Genomic DNA, 17,913 nt, shown 5'->3' with positions numbered 1-17,913 from the left:
GATGTTTATTCTTGCCATCTCCTGTTTGACCACCTCCAGCTTCCCAACGTTCATAGATCTTACATTCCAGGTTCCTATGCAGTATTTTTCTTTGCAGCATTGGATTTCCTTTCACTTCATAAACACCATCATTCATAAACACCATCAATTTCACAGGTAATTGGAATAGAAATGAAGTTATTTCGACTAAATGCCAGAACACTAGCAAAAGCTAGGATAGGTAAGCATCTATTTGACTTCTAACTTAATGAGTAAGGGTTACTTTTGTACTTTTGTAAGCTCCTTTCTTAAGGGCCCCTTGTTCCTCCACATGTGCTTATCTAGAATAGGGGCCAGGAAACTTTGATGGCTAAGGATTGGATTGTGCCTAAAACCAAAAGGAATCTGAATTCGGTAACTCTTAAATTACATCTTTACTTAAGAGCAACAAATGTACTCAAGAACATGCAAGTTATTTTTAGTTAAAGGTCTTAAGTCAGGCTTATAAAAAATCTATTATGCTCACACTTGAGAATGGCATACAGATAGAAAGAGAAATGCGGAGGCCAACATTAGGTTAAAAGAGACTAGCTTTATAGACTATGCCTCTACATGGACAGCAATGCACCCTGCCCATAGGAAGAGGGATCTTCACAAGAAGGTCGGCTTAGAATAAGTAGCTAACAGCATACTACTCTTACCAACCATTAACACCTGAGCACACCACGTATACCACAGAACTGTGGACTCCATCATACATTACAATACTGGGGCTGTATGTGGCAGACCGAGAAGATCAAGAGCATAATAAGCTTTGTATATGTGTACTGTACCAATTCACTCAATTAATAACATTTGTTAAAAATGGAGCTACAAGCTGCTGAACTCTTGAGAAATCCAGCATCTAGGCTTCATGCAGTTTATGAGAAACAGACAAAAAGCTGAAGCTGAACACAAAAGAAATCATGTGCATTACAGGAAAGTAAAGGAAATGATTATATATTCTGAACTTGGCCTTCTCCACAGTATGAAACTGGTCCAGAAAGCATCAGTTTTCAGAAAAAAGATCAGAGAAAAAAGGGGAAACCAACCCAAGGCACTATGAATACTAATTTTGTTTCATGTACCTTTGCCTAATCAGTCTTGTTTTCTGAGCTATCGCTATTAGCAGTTTCTGATTCTTCTGATCCTTCATTTTTCTTATCATCTTCTAAAAACTAAAGGCTTCCCCAGACCAAGACAACCATCTCTGTTTTTCCACATCTACTTCAATTTTGTGTAGTACCAAACAAAAACCAGTTTTTTCAGACTTCACAGAAAATGGAGAAATATTTTAAAAAGATAGAAAAGAAGATTGTTTTGCAAAGGCCTTGCCACCCGTTTGAAAGAAGGATGGTCTTGGCAGAATCCCAGATACCATTCCTGAACCAAACATCTGAAATTGTTCCATATTCCACAACATTTGGAAGACCATTTCCAACATCAAGTCCTAATAGTGCTTGGGGAATAAAGGCAAGGTAGCACCGTATGAGTTCCTTCTTTACTACAGTATTTGATAGTGTGCTCATAATAAAGGAGAGAATAATGGCAAATCTATGCTGTTTTTTAAAGGCAATAAAGACACCTTGCCAAAACATTAGACCTGCCCCATAACCAAGTTCCACTCATTGTCTTCAAGCTACACATATTGTCAATTTTCGATTACTGTAATTCCCTACCTATTCATTGTCTATTTACAAATTTGGAAAACCACATCCACAAAGATGGAATAAATTTAGTTATTTATATCAAAGTATTTCATCCCTTCATATAATATGGAAATCTCCAAGTGAATGATAACATTTTGATGCCATGAACAGAGACGTGACTGATCCTGGTGGTTCTGGTTTGGGGAAAACATGATTTACAAATTTTGACAAAAGAAACAAAGAGAAGTGGGCAAAATGCTGTAAACATTAACCATTTTACTTCCGTGTGAGCTTTTGTGGATCAAAATCCAACCACTTTATGTTGGCAAACATCTTCTCCTACTTATAATTTGTTGAAGTATCAATAAAATACCTCATTAAATCATAAATTACAGCTGGCTTGATAGCTCAGTGATCTTGGTATCTGGCTGTGGAGCCAGAAGTTGAGAGTTCAATTCCCTACTGTGCCTCCTGGGAGAACAGCCAGCCTGTGTGGCCTTGGGCAAGCTGCACAGCCCCAGGATGCCCCAAGAAGTAAACGACAAACCACTTCTGTCTATCTGGAAAAACTTGAAAAGGGCTGCCGTAAGTCAGAATTGACTTGATAGCACATCACCACAACCAAATCACAAAAACTACACTACCGGATATTTAATTCTAAGAGAGTAACATCACCAAGGATTATAAGGTACCAGAACCTTCATCAACGTACAACTATAAAACTCCAAAAACAAACAGCAAAGAAATCAGGTCACTTTTCACTTTTCTTTCCCTAAGTGTGGAGGAGGAAGGAGAAGGACCACATTTAAAGCTTCAATTGCTTAAAAAAGTGCAGTTTTATGGAAGGCCAAAACAAGGAAACAAAAGATTGTGATCAGACTCTTTCTTTCAAATAATATGACTCAAGTCTGAACTACAGTGCTATACATCAACACTTGTAACAGCAGCCCAAACGCTGGTTTTGAATTAGAAAAGCTGCTTTAAATGTGAAGGAGCAAAACTGAAGGGAGCTGTTTAACACTTTCCCCTGCTCATTATCTCTCCACTCCGGAGCTTTCCTCTATCCCTGCTGCTCTTTTTGTCAAAATCACCTTCTGACTACAACCCAAATACAGTGGTGCCTTTCTTAACAGGCGCCCCGTTTAACGATGAAATCGCATACCGACGAACTTTTTGCGATCGCATTGCGATGTTTTAAATGGGGAAAATCGCTTTGTAATGATCGGTACCCTTTTTTGCTTACCGATCATCGTAAAGCCTTTTGTTTCTGATCATGGGGCATTCTTGGCAAAGATACTGGAGTGGCATTGCCAGTTCCTACTCCAGGTGGATTGCGTTTAGTCGGAACTCTCCACTATGTCCTGTCCATCTTGGGTGTCCCTGCACGGCATAGCCCATAGCTTTTCTGAGTTACTCAAGCCCCTTCGCCACGACAAGGCAGCAATCCATGGAAGGACAGATCCTGAAGCTGAGGCTCCAGTACTTTGGCCATCTAATGAGAAGAAAAGACTCCCTGGAAAAGACCCTGATGTTGGGAAAGTGTGATGGCAAGAGGAGAAGGGGACGGCCGAGGATGAGATGGCTGGACAGTGTCATTGAAGCAACCAACATGAATTTGACACAACTCTGGGAGGCAGTAGAAGATAGGAGGGCCTGGCGTGCTCTGGTCCATGGGGTCATGAAGAGTCGGACACGACTAAACGACTAAACGAAACATCGCAAAGCAATGGTTTTTTAACAGCTGATCGGCGGTTCCAAAATGGCCACCGGGTTAAAAAAAAAGGCTGCCCGCTGTTTTCTGGGACGGATTCCTCGCTTACCGGGCAGCGAAAATGGCCGCCGTATGGAGGATTTTCGCTTAAAGATGAGTCTGAAGCCCATAGGAACGCATTGAAGGGGTTTCAATGCATTCCTATGGGCTTTTTAATATCGCATAGCGACGAAATCGCTTTGCAGCAATTTTTGCTGCACCGATTATCATCGCTATGCGAGGCACCACTGTATACACTAAGTCAATGTTTCCATACAAGCAAAGCTCACAATAATGTTCAAATAGCTCTGAATAAATCAACAATTAAAATTCAGGCAAAATCACTAGAAAGGACTACCTTTCTCCAAAAAAAACAAGTAGCACATTTTTTCACACTTGAAATTAGTAAAATGCCTCTTTAGAAGTTTATCTTCTTTGGCTTTACTGTTCATACCCTCTTGGGAGTATAAAAAATAACATACAGGAGCAGGATATACAGTAGAAGAAGTATAAGGTTAATTAGCTAGAATATGATGCTGTTTTGTAAATAAAGGACACAATACTAATTTACAAAGCCGAGAACTCCCAGAAGTACAAGCTGGATTTCGAAGGGGCAGAGGAACTAGAGACCAAATTGCTAACATGTGCTGGATTATGGAGAAAGCCAGAGAGTTCCAGAAAAACATCTACTTCTGCTTCACTGACTTTGCAAAAGCCTATGACTGTGTGGACCACAACAAACTATGGCAAGTCCTTAAAGAAATGGGAGTGCCTGACCACCTTATCTTTCCCCTGAGAAATCTATACGTGGGACAGGAAGCAACAGTTAGAACTGCATATGGAACAACTGATTGCTTCAAAATTGGGAAAGGAGTACGACAAGGCTGTACAGTGGTGCCTCACTAGACAGTTATCCCGCATGACAGTTTTTTCGCTAGACATTGACTTTTTGCAATCGCTACAGCGATTCGCAAAACAGTGATTCCTATGGGGGAATTTCGCTGGACAATGTTTGGTCCCTGCTTCGCAAACCGATTTTCGCTAGATGACTATTCTGACAGCTCCCTCCGCACTCGCAAACAGGTGTTTTCGGGATCTAAGCTTTGCAAGACAGTGATTTAAACAGCTGATCGACAGTTCACAAAGCGGCTTTCCTATGGCCGATCTTCACTAGACAACTATGATTCTTCCCCATTGGAACGCATTAAACAGGTTTCAATGCATTCCAATGGGGAAATGCTTTTCGCTAGACAATGATTTCACTAAACAGCGATTTCAGTGGAACGGATCATCATCGTCTAGCGAGGCACCACTGTATATTGTCCCCCTGCCTATTTAACTTATATGCAGAATACATCATGCGAAAGGCTATACTGGAGGAATCCCTAACTGGAATTAAGTTTGCCAGAAGAAATATCAACAACCTCCGATACGCAGATGATACCACTCTGATGCCAGAAAGCGAGGAGGACTTAAAGAACTTTGTAATGAGGGTGAAAGAGGAGAGTGCAAAAAATGGTCTGAAGCTCAACATCAAAAAAACTAAGATCATGGCCACTGGTCTCATCACCTCCTGGCAAATAGAAAGGGAAGATATGGAGGCAGTGACAAATTTTACTTTTTTGGGCTCCATGATCACTGCAGATGGTGACAGAAGCCATGAAATTAAAATACACCTGCTTCTTGGTAGGAAAGTGATGACAAACCTCGACAGCATCTTAAAAAGCAGAGACATCACCTTGCCAACAAAAGTACACATAGTCAAAGCTATGGTTCTTCTTGTAGTGATATATGGAAGTGAGAGCTGGACCATAAAGAAAGCTGACAGCCGAAGAATTGATGCTTTTCAATTGTGATGCTGGAGGAGGCTCTTAAGAGTCCCCTGGACTGCAAAAAGAACAAACCTATCCATTCTGAAGGAAATCAACCCTGAGTGCTCACTGGAAGGACAGATTCTGAAGCTGAGGCTCCAATACTTTTGTCATCTCATGAGAAGAGTAGACTCCCTGGAAAAGACCCTGATGTTGGGAAAGTGTGAAGGCAAGAGGAAAAGGGGATGAAAGAGGACAAGATGGGTGGACAGTATCATCAAAGCTATCAACATGAATTTGATCCAACTTCAGGAGGCAGTGGAGAACAAGAGAGCCTGGCATGCTCTGGTCCATGGGGTCACGAAGAGTCGGACACGACTTAACAACTAAACAACAACAACAAAAACTGTTTTAGAAAACTAAGGAATATTTCTTTCTTTTATCAGCATTATCAAAACAGAATCATGCTTCAAGAGCTTGAAAAATGCACTCATCCACTCGTCTGTGACAAGTGAAAAATGCTGCTGGGCAACTCTCTCTCTCTTTTTAATCCTACAGTCCTCCCCTCCCCCCTCACATTACAAAAGGAAAATTGCCCTCTTCTCAGGAGAAGAGAGTCTGAGAGGCACATAGAGAGATATAGCTCTGCAGGAGAATGTTGAGTAGTCCCATGCTGGAGAATATGGAGATTCCCTGCTCCCAATTTCAACTGAATGAAGACACATCCTGGAGTGGGAGGGAACCGTGGCTCCTTAAGAGTCTGGGCACTTTTGCTTTTTCCACTACCACAGTTTAACACTACTAAAGCCATCAATAAATGGTACTTCAGTGCTAAAACTACCGGGCATGTTCAAGGACACAGGTGCAACACCTCTGACAGCAGTGCATTTTCTACTAAGATGACATAGGCGAATGCTGTGTACGTAGTACAATTTATTTTGGGTTTGTATGCATTGTTACCTAGAAGTAAAAGTGAACAAGTGCCTAGTCTAAATTTGTTAACATAAATTGCAAGGCTACAGTCTGGTCATGCTGACTGGTAAAAATTTTTGACTGACTGGTAAGACATTCTAAAATTTCTCAAGCCCTGTACATCTGTGACACTTTTAACTAATTCACACGTGTGTAAAATCTATATTGTTTGCAAATATTCATGTCCTACAGTCAGTGATTCTAAGGCATATTTTGTCATTGTAGGATGGGCAAGAAATGTTCGGATAAATGTGAAAGTGTTTTACATATTATTATGCATAAAAGGATAACTTCACAATAAAACCTTTAGAGGTTTCATTATTAAAACTTTAGTAAAACTCCAATTTTATACACATCAAGAAAATTAAATGATTAGTCCTTCAAGTAGCAGATCTCAACACCTTAGAAAAACACAAGCAAAAAATATATACTAATATCCATACTTCCTACATTCTTGTTTTATTACTGTTGAATGTAGTTCACATTCATAATCTATTTATAATCCTCAAAGTAACTGTGTAGTAAAATAAGACGTGCTTGGTAGTAATATAAGACACACAGAGTTTCTGTGACAGAACTTACCAATACAAGCATTGAGAAATAGCCAGTCAGTCTTCTTCATTCTGTTTTTTATTTGCTTTAGTTTTTTGAAGTCAACTTCCAGTTCTTCCTTACTACCTACAGCTCCAGCCAGCTCAATTCTCTGAAAGTCCATCTGCACTTCAGATTCCCGTTTGGTTGTAGGAGGTGATCTTCTTTGGCTATTACCACTACTACAGCTTCCCCTCCATCGAGTTCTATCTTGCTCATTTATTATAGAAGATGCCTCTTCCGTTTCTGCCAATTCTATTGCTTCAATGTTGTTGGGTCTTGGATGATCACACACAACACATTTTTTGGCCTTGGCCCAGTTTTCATATGTACAAACAGAACAAGTCCAGTGTTGTGTCCTCATGTTCAATTTATTTCTATCATTGTACTCCTCACAAGGATCCACGGAGAAAGGAACTGGTCTAGAACCAGATCCTGAAGACTGTGGAGATTCTGTGGGGCTCCTGGTCCTACGCTGAGACAAGCACTGAGTGCACCTTATTGCACGAGGCCAATTCAAGTATGTGCACATGTGACATGACCACTTGTTTGCACTTTCCATACTGTAGGATGAGTTAACTCTTGGTCTTGCACTAGAATCTGGGCATATCAAAGGGCTGCTGCCTCCTTCAATACTTGCAGGATCCCAGTCTCTACCAACATCACATGAACCACTCTTGAACGGATCTTCTGTGATTATAGTTCCACTAGGCCTCTGAGCACGGCACATGGTACACTTGATTGCAGATGGCCAGTTCTCATATGTACAATACTCACAGGCCCATTTTATTCCACGTTCTGTCATCCTGCACTACTCAAAGTAAATCGTTTCAGGCAGAAAGCTTTAAAAAAAAGAATAAAACAAACTTATTAGAACATTCAAATGACAAGCTGTTCACAACTCTGAAGGGGGTAAAATCCATCAGAATAATTCTAATAAGATTTAACTCCACTCAGACAAAATGTTAAAACTATAGCTTAGTATTACTATACTAAAACGATTCTCCTTTGTGAACTGGAGCAGGGAGATTAGGAGTGTGAAAACGTTTACTTCCAATTCTGAACCAACATTAATATCCTATAACTGCAGTTTTCTCTTATATCCAAACTCGGGAAATTAGTTAATTAGAAAGAAAAACAGGATGAAACTGTAGATTCTAGTTTGAAATGAACTACATGTTGAATAAACCATAGGAAGCAGACACTGCATGAGCCGGAGATTCATCACAGCTCATTCTTGTAATGCTAAACTATCACATCTGACCTGGGATTTAATTACACTTAAAATACCTTTACTCCACAACAAAAGAGATTATACTTTCTGGTAGAAGCTAATAATCAATCATTAGCTGCCCTGATTATTTCCTCTTTTTTGCACTGATCATCAGGAACAGAAGTGGTGATAGTTTATTACATGAAATATTCTGACTGTGGCTTTGAGAAAAGAGTGTACATACAGATAGATTTTTCTTCAGGTTCAAGGAGTGTATGGTCAAATATTGCCCAAAAATACAATAACAGCATTACAAAATAATTATGATTATGTACTTCTATAATGAGACGTGGTGGCGCTGCGGGTTAAACTGCTGAAGACCTGCAGTTGTAAGATCGAATCCACGTGATGGAGTGAGCTCCCATGGCTTGTCCCAGCTCCCGCCAACCTAGCGGTTCGGAAGCATGCAAAATGCAAAAATGTGATAAATAGGTACCACCTCGGTAGGAAGGTAAACGGCATTCCATGTCTAGTCATGCTGGCCACGTGACCATGGAGGACTGTCTGCGGACAAACCCTATGGGTTGGAAATGGAGTTGAGCACCGCCGCCTAGAGTTGCACATGACTGGACAAATTGTCAAGGGGAACCTTTACCTTTTTACTTCTATATGTAAATCAGATACAGCGGTGCCTCAACTTATGACTGTCCCTGCTTACGACCAGCTCCCGTCGCAAAAGTTTGCTTCAACGTGCGGCTGGAGCTTCCAGTTATGAACACAAAAAGGCAGGGGGGAAGGGCAGGAAATTCAAATTGCTAACTGTAGGTGGTGACGAGGCTGCTTCTTTGTAGCTCTTTCGCCCCAGCAGTTAGAGTGTGTGCGATCGGAGAAGGCTGCCTGGTAAGGTAAGGTGCTGTTTTCTGCTTTTTAAAAACTGTTCTGGGCAAGTTTTGCAGCGTGGTTTTGGGCTGGGGGGTATGTTTCTGTGCTGTGCTTTTTTTTTTTTGCAGCCCCAGTGCCTTGCAACGGGGCTTGCTTTGTTGTTTATTTTTGTTTTTGTTTTTTTTTAGCCCCAGCGACGGAGCTTGCTGTGTGCTTTATTTTTGGTTTTGTTGTTGTTTTTAAAGCCCCAGTGATGGAGCTTGCTTTGCTGATTGTTTTTGTTCTTGTTTAAGGCCCAATGATGGAGGTTGCTTTGCTGTTTATTTTTGGTTTGTTTGTTTGTTTTTAAGCCCCAGCGCCTTCTGACCAGGCTTGCTGTGTGCTTTATTTTTTTTCCCTGGAACAGATTAATCGTGTTCCAATGCATTTCAATGGGAACTGGTGCTTCGATTTACAACCATTTCGAGTTACGTCCATCTGCTAGAACGGATTATGGTCATAAGTTGAGGCACCACTGTAACTCTGTGTCTCAAATTCTAGAATCAGCAATTCACTATAACTGCTGCCAACCTAGCAGTTCGAAAGCATGTAAAAATGTGAGTAGATAAATAGGTACCACCTCGGTGAGAAGGTAATGGTGTTCCATGTCTAGTTGCTCTGGCCACATGACCACGGAAACTGTCTTCGGACAAACGCTGGCTCTATGGCTTGGAAATGGGAATGAGCACCGCACTCTAGAGTCGGACACGACTGGACTAAAAGTCAAGGGGAACCTTTACCTTTACCTATAACTCCAGAATCTGGAAGACACTGAGTTCTTGGAGGTGATGGAAGGTTTTATTTTGTTTTGTTTTAGATAACTATAGATTTCAGGAAAAAATTCTGCATTTACTTTTTCTATACTGAAAAAGTATATAAGTATTTTGTCTCTATGCTCTCCTCTTCAGTGGGAACTGCCAAAAATGACTGATAAATATGTAAATATGAATTCTTATTAAAATCTTACTCTAGAATACAAAAAATGCCTATTTTAATTTTGCTTATTTAAAATTCAACATTTGAGCTACTCTATCCCAAATGCAAAATTGTCACATCTATAGTAAATCTATGAATTAGTTTAAATCAGATGGTTAAATCTGGGACTTTACTCCCAGAATCCCTCATCACTGACCATGGTGGCTGACAGTTTTTTGTGCTCAAATCCAAAATATCTGCAAGACGAATGGTTGAGAAACACTGGCTTAAATGAACTCAAATGGAAACAGTAACTTGCACGACCAATTAAGCTAGTTCATTAATTTACATACAACTTTGGTAAGTGTGTCTAACTTCATAATCAATTAAGTAGTATAGAATAAGTGTTGTCACTGCATGTCAACAGGCTTCAACCAATAAGGGAAGAGGCTAGCATTCTTGGGACTAGCCCCTGACCAATCATGCTTTACAGGGAGCCAATGTTGCAAACCTGTTCTGACTTCAAGAGAATCTTGAGTGCAGCAGTGAGATGGGGAGTGAGGAGTGCAGTGTCCTGTTGTTGATTCACACAAGGCAGGGAATCTCCTCCTGGATCAGCACTTCCCTCTATAAATGTCCTCAATTTGATCCTGGTCTAAGCTCATAGCTATCTGTTGTTGTTTTACATTACTTTTACAACCAGCATCTAACCAAAAAAAACTTAAGAGCTAGGTCTGAACTAGATTACTACTGTATTAAACAAAAACATGCACACTGCATCAACTGAGAACGTAACATATCTGTTTCATTAAGTGCAATAAAAATGAATCCCCCTTTCTATGTGTTTCCTTTGAAATGCAGTAATTCAAAATTTGCCCACATCAGAACCTGTGTTTTTGCATTTGCTGAATGCCACATGACGGTGCAGTGATGTGGACACAGCTAAGCAAATATAATACTTTTGGGGGCTACCTTTGAAATTGATGCGGAAGTTTCAAATGGTGCAGAATGTGGCAGCCAGATTACTTAGTGGAACGAGAAAATGCCAGCATATCTCTCCCACTCTGGCTGCTTTGCATTGGCTGCCCATTCGTTTCCACACTGATTTAAAAGTGTTAATGATGACATCTAAAGCCCTAAACAGTTTAGGACCTCGATATCCAGCAGAACTCCTTCTCCCACCTAGATCTACTCAAGTCACATAGCCAAAAAAGACGGCCGAGGGGCCTAACACGAGAGAGGCCCGGAAAGAACAAGAAACCGGGCCTTCTCGGCAGTGGCTCCTCGACTTTGGAACAGCTTGCTATCAGAGATCTGTTTGGCACCCTCGCCGGGTATTTTTAAGAGCCAATTTAAGACTTGGCTCTTTAGGCAGGCCTTCCCTCCTGTCAATACTTGACTTTTACCTTTACTTAGTTTTTTGTCTATTTTCCCATCTTGATCACACTAATATGTCATTTTAATTTATTATTTCAACTGTTTTATGAATGATTTTATTGTGACACCCCTAAGTAGACATTGTCTAGAAGGGCTGGATAAAAGTGTAATAAATAAATAAAATAAATATCTAACTACAAGGAAGAACTAGATCACAATACCTTGTTTCAGTCAGAATTTTTTTGTGTGTACAGTAGAGCTAGAGCACTGTCATTTCAGTATTATAATTAAGCTTTATATTTGTTTGCAGCTTTTCTCTAAGTATATTAGTTGTGCTACAACACCCATTTACACTATTTACTACCATATATGCAATATAGGAACATTTCAGAATTACTGACTTTTAATTCCATTCATTTAAAATATGAACTAAAGCAAACACTAGCCCTGAATCATATCTTCAATGCATCCTCTGTTTTAAAGGTTCTAAGTACAGACTAATTAATTCCCAGTATCTCACTGGGAACAGTGCAGAATAATTCCTCCAGTAAACATTCAACAAGGTTAACAAACACTATGCAACTATCTTTCCCAACTCCACTGAGATCTTTCAGGAAGGAGAAAGGTGATAGTTAAATATCTCTCAAGTGCCCTGGCTGACTAATTATATCACTATTTGCTCATTTTTCATAAGCTGCTTCCCTCCTCTACAGCAGTTTTTCATTTGACTTCAGTGGAAAATTTAGGATTTAAATATTCTAACACCGCACAAATGTCAGTAACCAGAAAGAGCAGCAATTATAATAGTGCAATCTCACACCTGTCTTCGAAAGTAAATGCATTATATGAATAGAGTTTACTCCTGTGTATGTTTTAGCCTGACTGTGATTTTTTAAACAGCTTAAATATGTAATCCTAAAATCATTTGGGCTGAATATCTGGATTTACATTAGGCTGTGACCTCACAAAAGTTTAACTCACTTGTGGATTGACTATCATTTGGAAAAAAAACCAATACTCAGTCTGTACCTAGATACAGTCATGCCTCGCTTTACAATTGCCCCGTATAACAACGAATCCGCTTAATGAAGCTTTTTTGCGATCGCAAAACGATGCTTCCTATGGGCAAAATCCGCTGTGCGATATCGGTTCCCTGCCTCGGGAACCGATTTTTTGCATTACGATGATCAGCAAACAGCTGATCGTCGGGTTCCAAAATGGCCACCGGCTGAAGAAAATGCCCCCCTGCTGTTTTCTAGGACGGATTCCTCGCTAGACAGGCACCGAAAATGGCCGCCATATGGAGGGTCTTCGCTGGACGGTGAGGTTTTAGCCCATTGGAACACATTAACCAGGTTTTAACGCATTTCAATGGGTTTTTTAATTTTTGCTTTAAGATGTTTTTGCTCTACAGTGAGCACTTAACATCGTTAAGCGAGGCATCACTGTACTGAGAAATAAAATGTCATGAGTCTGTTTCTACAGGCACTGGACATCTCACTTCCTCTGTTTGATCAATCAAAATTTTAACCGTAATTATCAATGTGCTGCAAAATAAAAGATGTTAGGCTTATTAAAAACTAGGATTCAAAAGATCTAATCAATTTCCTATACTTGACATGGAATTGTAGCCGTTAACAAAAATGTTATCTTAAAGACATTTATCAGAGGGTCAATTATTTTAAAATGACTATCTGAATTTAAGATTCAAATTCCTCCTAATCATAACATTCTGAAACAATAATAAACAATCCATTCTTCACACAAAGGGAGCAGTCATAAAGGGAACCTCAGTTAACCATAGCACCTTGTTACATGTAAATTGGAAACAACAGTTAATGGCGCCAAACATGCAAGAACACATAAGTCAACTGTGTTTTTAAGGTTGGCTTCCAATTCTTGGCTTGAATTAAATCCATAAACCTCAGTGCTTGGTTCAGAAGTAGTGGGAACCTATGATTTACTGTGCTTTGCCTATCTGTGCTCAATGGTGGTAAGTACAAAATAACATCAAATGAACTGTATACAAATTTAAGTAGCTTCTGCATATTCTGGTTTATTAAGTCATGATGTGATTATCCATACACAACCATTATCTGAGCTTAAATATCTCCAGTATAACAGCAGAATACTAATTGACATTGCAACTTTGTCACAGATTCTGAGACGATGTGTAGGAAGCACTTCAACTCTCAAGAAGCACTATCGTTAATATTATTAAGTTGTGTTCAAATTACTGTACACAATTTGTTTTAGAATTATAGCATTCAACCAACAGTTTTACTCAACAGTAAACTTTGTAGATTTTTGACAGTATTTCATTGTTGAGAAAAAAAGATTGTTCCTTAATAGTACTTAATTTGGCTGCCTGACTGCACCAACATGGTTCTATATAATATTGTCTAATCAGAGAACAGGTCTAATGAAAGAAAATCATTCCTTCAACGGCAGTTTGCAGAATCATAAATTGAACCACAGAGTGCTGAGATGAATGGGAGAAACAACAGAATGATTTTTTAAAGAACTGGTAAGAAACTGTATCAGCCAGTATGAACATTTTCTGATGGTTGCAAAAGGTGCTGCTTTCACACTGTTCTTTCTGCTTGAACATCTGTAAGCAAAGAAATCATCATGGAGACACTAACCTTGCAGTACTCTCCCTTCTAAACAAAATGGAACCTAGCAGTGTGTACTCCCACAACTTATTACTCTTATATGGTGAGCAAAAATGTACTTTCCATCCTTTCCCCAGGATAAATCTTTACACACAAAGAATCAGTATAATTGAAAAACACTACATAATTTTAGATTTGGGGTTACTGCATGAAATGTTCCTGGAAAATTCATAATTCTATTCACAACTTGTTTAGCATATAAAAGTGTAATGTATATGGTATTTTGCATATTTATGAAATTTAAGAATATTAATAGCCATAACGAGCAGAATAGTGACTATACTCTGTCCGAGAGAACAAGCTGCAAACTGCTTCAGTCTAACCAACCTAAGGATCTCTAATTTTTTTTGCCATCTCTGAGGAAGGGAGAAATTGAAAAAAGAAAACACAAATATGGTAATGATTTCAACAAAGTGTATTTAGACAGATCTCCACCAAACTAGAACAGATACTAACAGAAGATAAGCAGGAATCCACAACCAATCAAGGTCCCCATATGATTCTCTCATGAAGAAGACAGCACATACTAGGTACACAAATGCACCTTGGCCTTAAATGTTATATATGTCTATGTTATAAACGGGAATTACTGCTGTCAAATTTTGCCTTACATACAAATCTTTGTAACACACAGCTTGTTGTATTCCAGGTGAATAAAAATGTCTTCAAAGACACTTCATTCATCCCAAATAGAATATTTCACCCAACATTTTTATGCATCCCCCAAACTTTCCAAATTTTTCCACTGAAAAACTGTCAGAATTATCCTTAGGGGGAAAAATGTTATTTCCAGCATTTCCCCAGAATAAATCTTTTTGTCTGCTTATTTCTTCTTACCAACAACCTTTGGGAGAGTTCCACACATATGAAAAGTCAAGAGTTCTCAGAAGTGGTTTTTAACAGGTCCTCCTTCTTCAGGCAGCTCTGGGCTTGTGCAGCTTGCCCAAGGTTGCACAGATGGCAGGATACGTAACCCTATCAACCACAAATACTCCATGTCATCTCAGCCAGTCACTTTACCAGGAGGCAAGGTGGGGATTTGAAATCCCAGCCAAGAGTTCCTATCCAGTGACCTGCACCAGCTAGGCTCACAAGCAACACTTTCTTCCATTGAAACCAACTCAACAAATTATTCAACAATTCTGGAAAGACACTGATGCAAACCAAACAAGAAAATTACAGAATGTGGTTTAATTATATATAACTTATATTATCTCACATCCAATCTATAACAGCTGCTAAATCACACAGCTTTCTAAAGTTTTTCTCAAAGTTGTCAGAATGCTCTTTTTAAAAGAAACAACCAAGTATTTTGGTAGTGCAAATAATACCCTAACCTTTTAATTTTGGCAGCACATACACACAAGCTAACTGTAAGAGTAATACTATCTACATATGTACAGTTCCAAGTATCCTCCAGAATTATTCGTGAATGAGAAGGCAAAGACTACGTGCAGTATGGCCCACCTACAGATAAAGCCCGAGGATATATTGTAATATTAGCTTATGCAGACAAGAGCTACATTTATTGGTTGTGAATGAAGTTTTGAATTACATTTTGAAATACTTAAATAATTCATGTGACCTTCTGGTAAACCAACATAACAAAACTATAATCATGTGCCATAATAAGTTAAATTATTTCACCAGCAATGTCTTTGGATTGACAATATGTGTAAGGTATCTGTATATCACTGTGACACTCAGCAAAAATGGTACATCTTCCTTTTGTTAATTGTCTCCAGACATCAGATATCAGTTTGCTGCTGTGTCCTGTTAAAAAAAGGCTAGACTACTGACACGTCTACAACTCTAGAGTTGCAACCCCAGCATTCAAGATCAAGAGCTTGAACATTTATTTATCACAATATTATAATCTAGCAACTAAAAATCTAGCAATTTGGCCAAACCAGTAGTAGATCAATTTATTATTCTTACTGAGCCATTAAATGCAAGAATAATGATGTAGTATAAACCTTGGAAACCATATCCAAGTCTGTCAAATAAATGGGAGAATTTCTATTAAGTGGATCAAAATAAAAGAACAGGCAGTTAGGAAGTAGAAAGAAATAGGTAGTCCTGGAATCTGAATGTATTTTAGTTAAACAGAAAACAAAAAATTCACATATAATAGTGGCATCTGATTTGTCCACCAAGGATCAAAGATCCAGATTTTCCATAAATATACATCAGTACTCATTTCAAACCAACTGGCATACAGAATGGCTGTATTCAGTTGATACAGTCAACTCCACACAAACTGTAAATATCCCACAATGACATGTAGGAGAGCTTTTAAGCCCATTCACCACTCTGTGATAAGTTCCAACAGCAGAACGAAACCTCTGATACCTTCTACACTGTAGTACAATCCACAGAGACCGTGCCTTCAGAAACACTTGCATGGAATCAAGAAAAAGTTCAGAGTAATAACATATTTATATTTACTGCACAACAAAATTTTGTATGAAATCAATCTAAATTCTGTTTTCAGGTATTAACTTCTCTAAGAAAGGATGACACATAAATATTCATTTTCATTCACAATGAGACCAAACGGGCACTATAAATGTTGTTTATGGCCGCATTTTACTCCTTCTAGCATTTTAAGTGGATTATGGAGAAAGCCACAGAGTTCCAGAAAAATATCTACTTCTGCTTCACTGACTATGCAAAAGCCTTTGACTGTGTGGACCACAGCAAACTATGGCAAGTCCTTAAAGAAATGGGAGTGCCTGACCACCTTATCTATCTCCTGAAAAACCTATACGTGGGACAGGAAGCAACAGTTAGAATGGGATATGGAACAACTGATTGGTTCAAAATTGGGAAAGGAGTACAACAAGGCTGTATATTGTCCCCTGGCTTATTTAACTTATATGCAGAATACATCATGCGGAAGGCTGGACTGGAGGAATCCCAAACCGGAATTAAGATTGCCAGAAGAAATATCAACAATCTCAGATATGCAGACGATACCACTCTGATGGCAGAAAGTGAGGAGGAATTAAAGAACCTTGGAATGAGGGTGAAAGAGGAGAGTGCAAAAAACGGCCTGAAACTCAACATCAAAAAAACTAAGATAATGGCCACTGGTCCCATCACCTCCTGGCAAATAGAAGGGGAAGATATGGAAGCAGTGACAGATTTTACTTTCTTGGGCTCCATGATCACTGCAGATGGTGACAGCAGCCACGAAATTAAAAGACGCCTGCTTCTGGGGAGGAAAGCGATGACAAACCTTGACAGCATCTTAAAAAGCAGAGACATCACCTTGCCAACAAAAGTCCGAATAGTCAAAGCTATGGTTTTTCCTATAGTGATGTATGTAAGTGAGAGCTGGACCATAAAGAAAGCAGACCGCCAAAGAATTGACACCTTTGAATTGTGGTGCTGGAGGAGGCTCTTGAGAGTCCCCTGGACTGCAAGGAGAACAAACCTATCAATTCTAAAGGAACCCTGAGTGCTCACTGGAAGGACAGATCCTGAAGCTGAGGCTCCAGTACTTTGGCCATCTCATGAGAAGACTCCCTAGAAAAGACGTTGATGTTGGGAAAGTGTGAAGGCAAGAGGAGAAGGGGATGACCGAGGATGAGATGGCTGGACAGTGTCTGCGAAGCAACCAACATGAAATTGACAGAACTCCGGGAGGCAGTGGAAGATAGGAGGGCCTGGCGTGCTCTGGTCCATGGGGTCACGAGGAATCGGACATGACTAAACGACTAGACAACGAGCATTTTAAGTTCAAGTCACTGAACCTCAACTACTAAGCTAAGATACCTCACAGGAAAGGTGAACCCATTCTAGTATTTTATAACTATCATTCTCTCCTAATATGAAGCCTACAGCTTACCAAATAAAGACGCTGTTTGTTTTGTATCTCTATCTTCAGAAGGGCCTCCACATTCCAAACCACACTAGGGAGAAATACAACTTCTGACTTGTTTTAAACCTTTTTTAAATGTTGCCTTCTCTATTACTGCATCATCCACAAGGGGCTCTGTATAAACTCAAAAGTAGA

General features: G+C 39.4%; 1 protein-coding gene across 1 annotated transcript in view; it reads right to left on the bottom strand.

Annotated features, from left to right (window-relative positions):
• The window catches only part of ZRANB1 (zinc finger RANBP2-type containing 1), a 53,719-nt gene that overhangs the window by 30,826 nt on the left and 4,980 nt on the right, over positions 1-17,913 (bottom strand). Inside the window, exon 2 of the mRNA XM_020791530.3 lies at positions 6,783-7,633. Within this exon, the coding sequence (XP_020647189.2) occupies positions 6,783-7,596 (814 nt within the window). The 5' untranslated portion in view covers positions 7,597-7,633. The remainder of the gene's footprint in view (positions 1-6,782; positions 7,634-17,913) is intronic.

This window comes from Pogona vitticeps, chromosome 3 (assembly GCF_051106095.1).
Source record: "Pogona vitticeps strain Pit_001003342236 chromosome 3, PviZW2.1, whole genome shotgun sequence".
Taxonomy (NCBI): Eukaryota; Metazoa; Chordata; class Lepidosauria; order Squamata; family Agamidae; genus Pogona; species Pogona vitticeps.
Note: the sequence above shows the minus strand (reverse complement) of the source record. Positions and strands in the feature narration are given on the sequence as shown.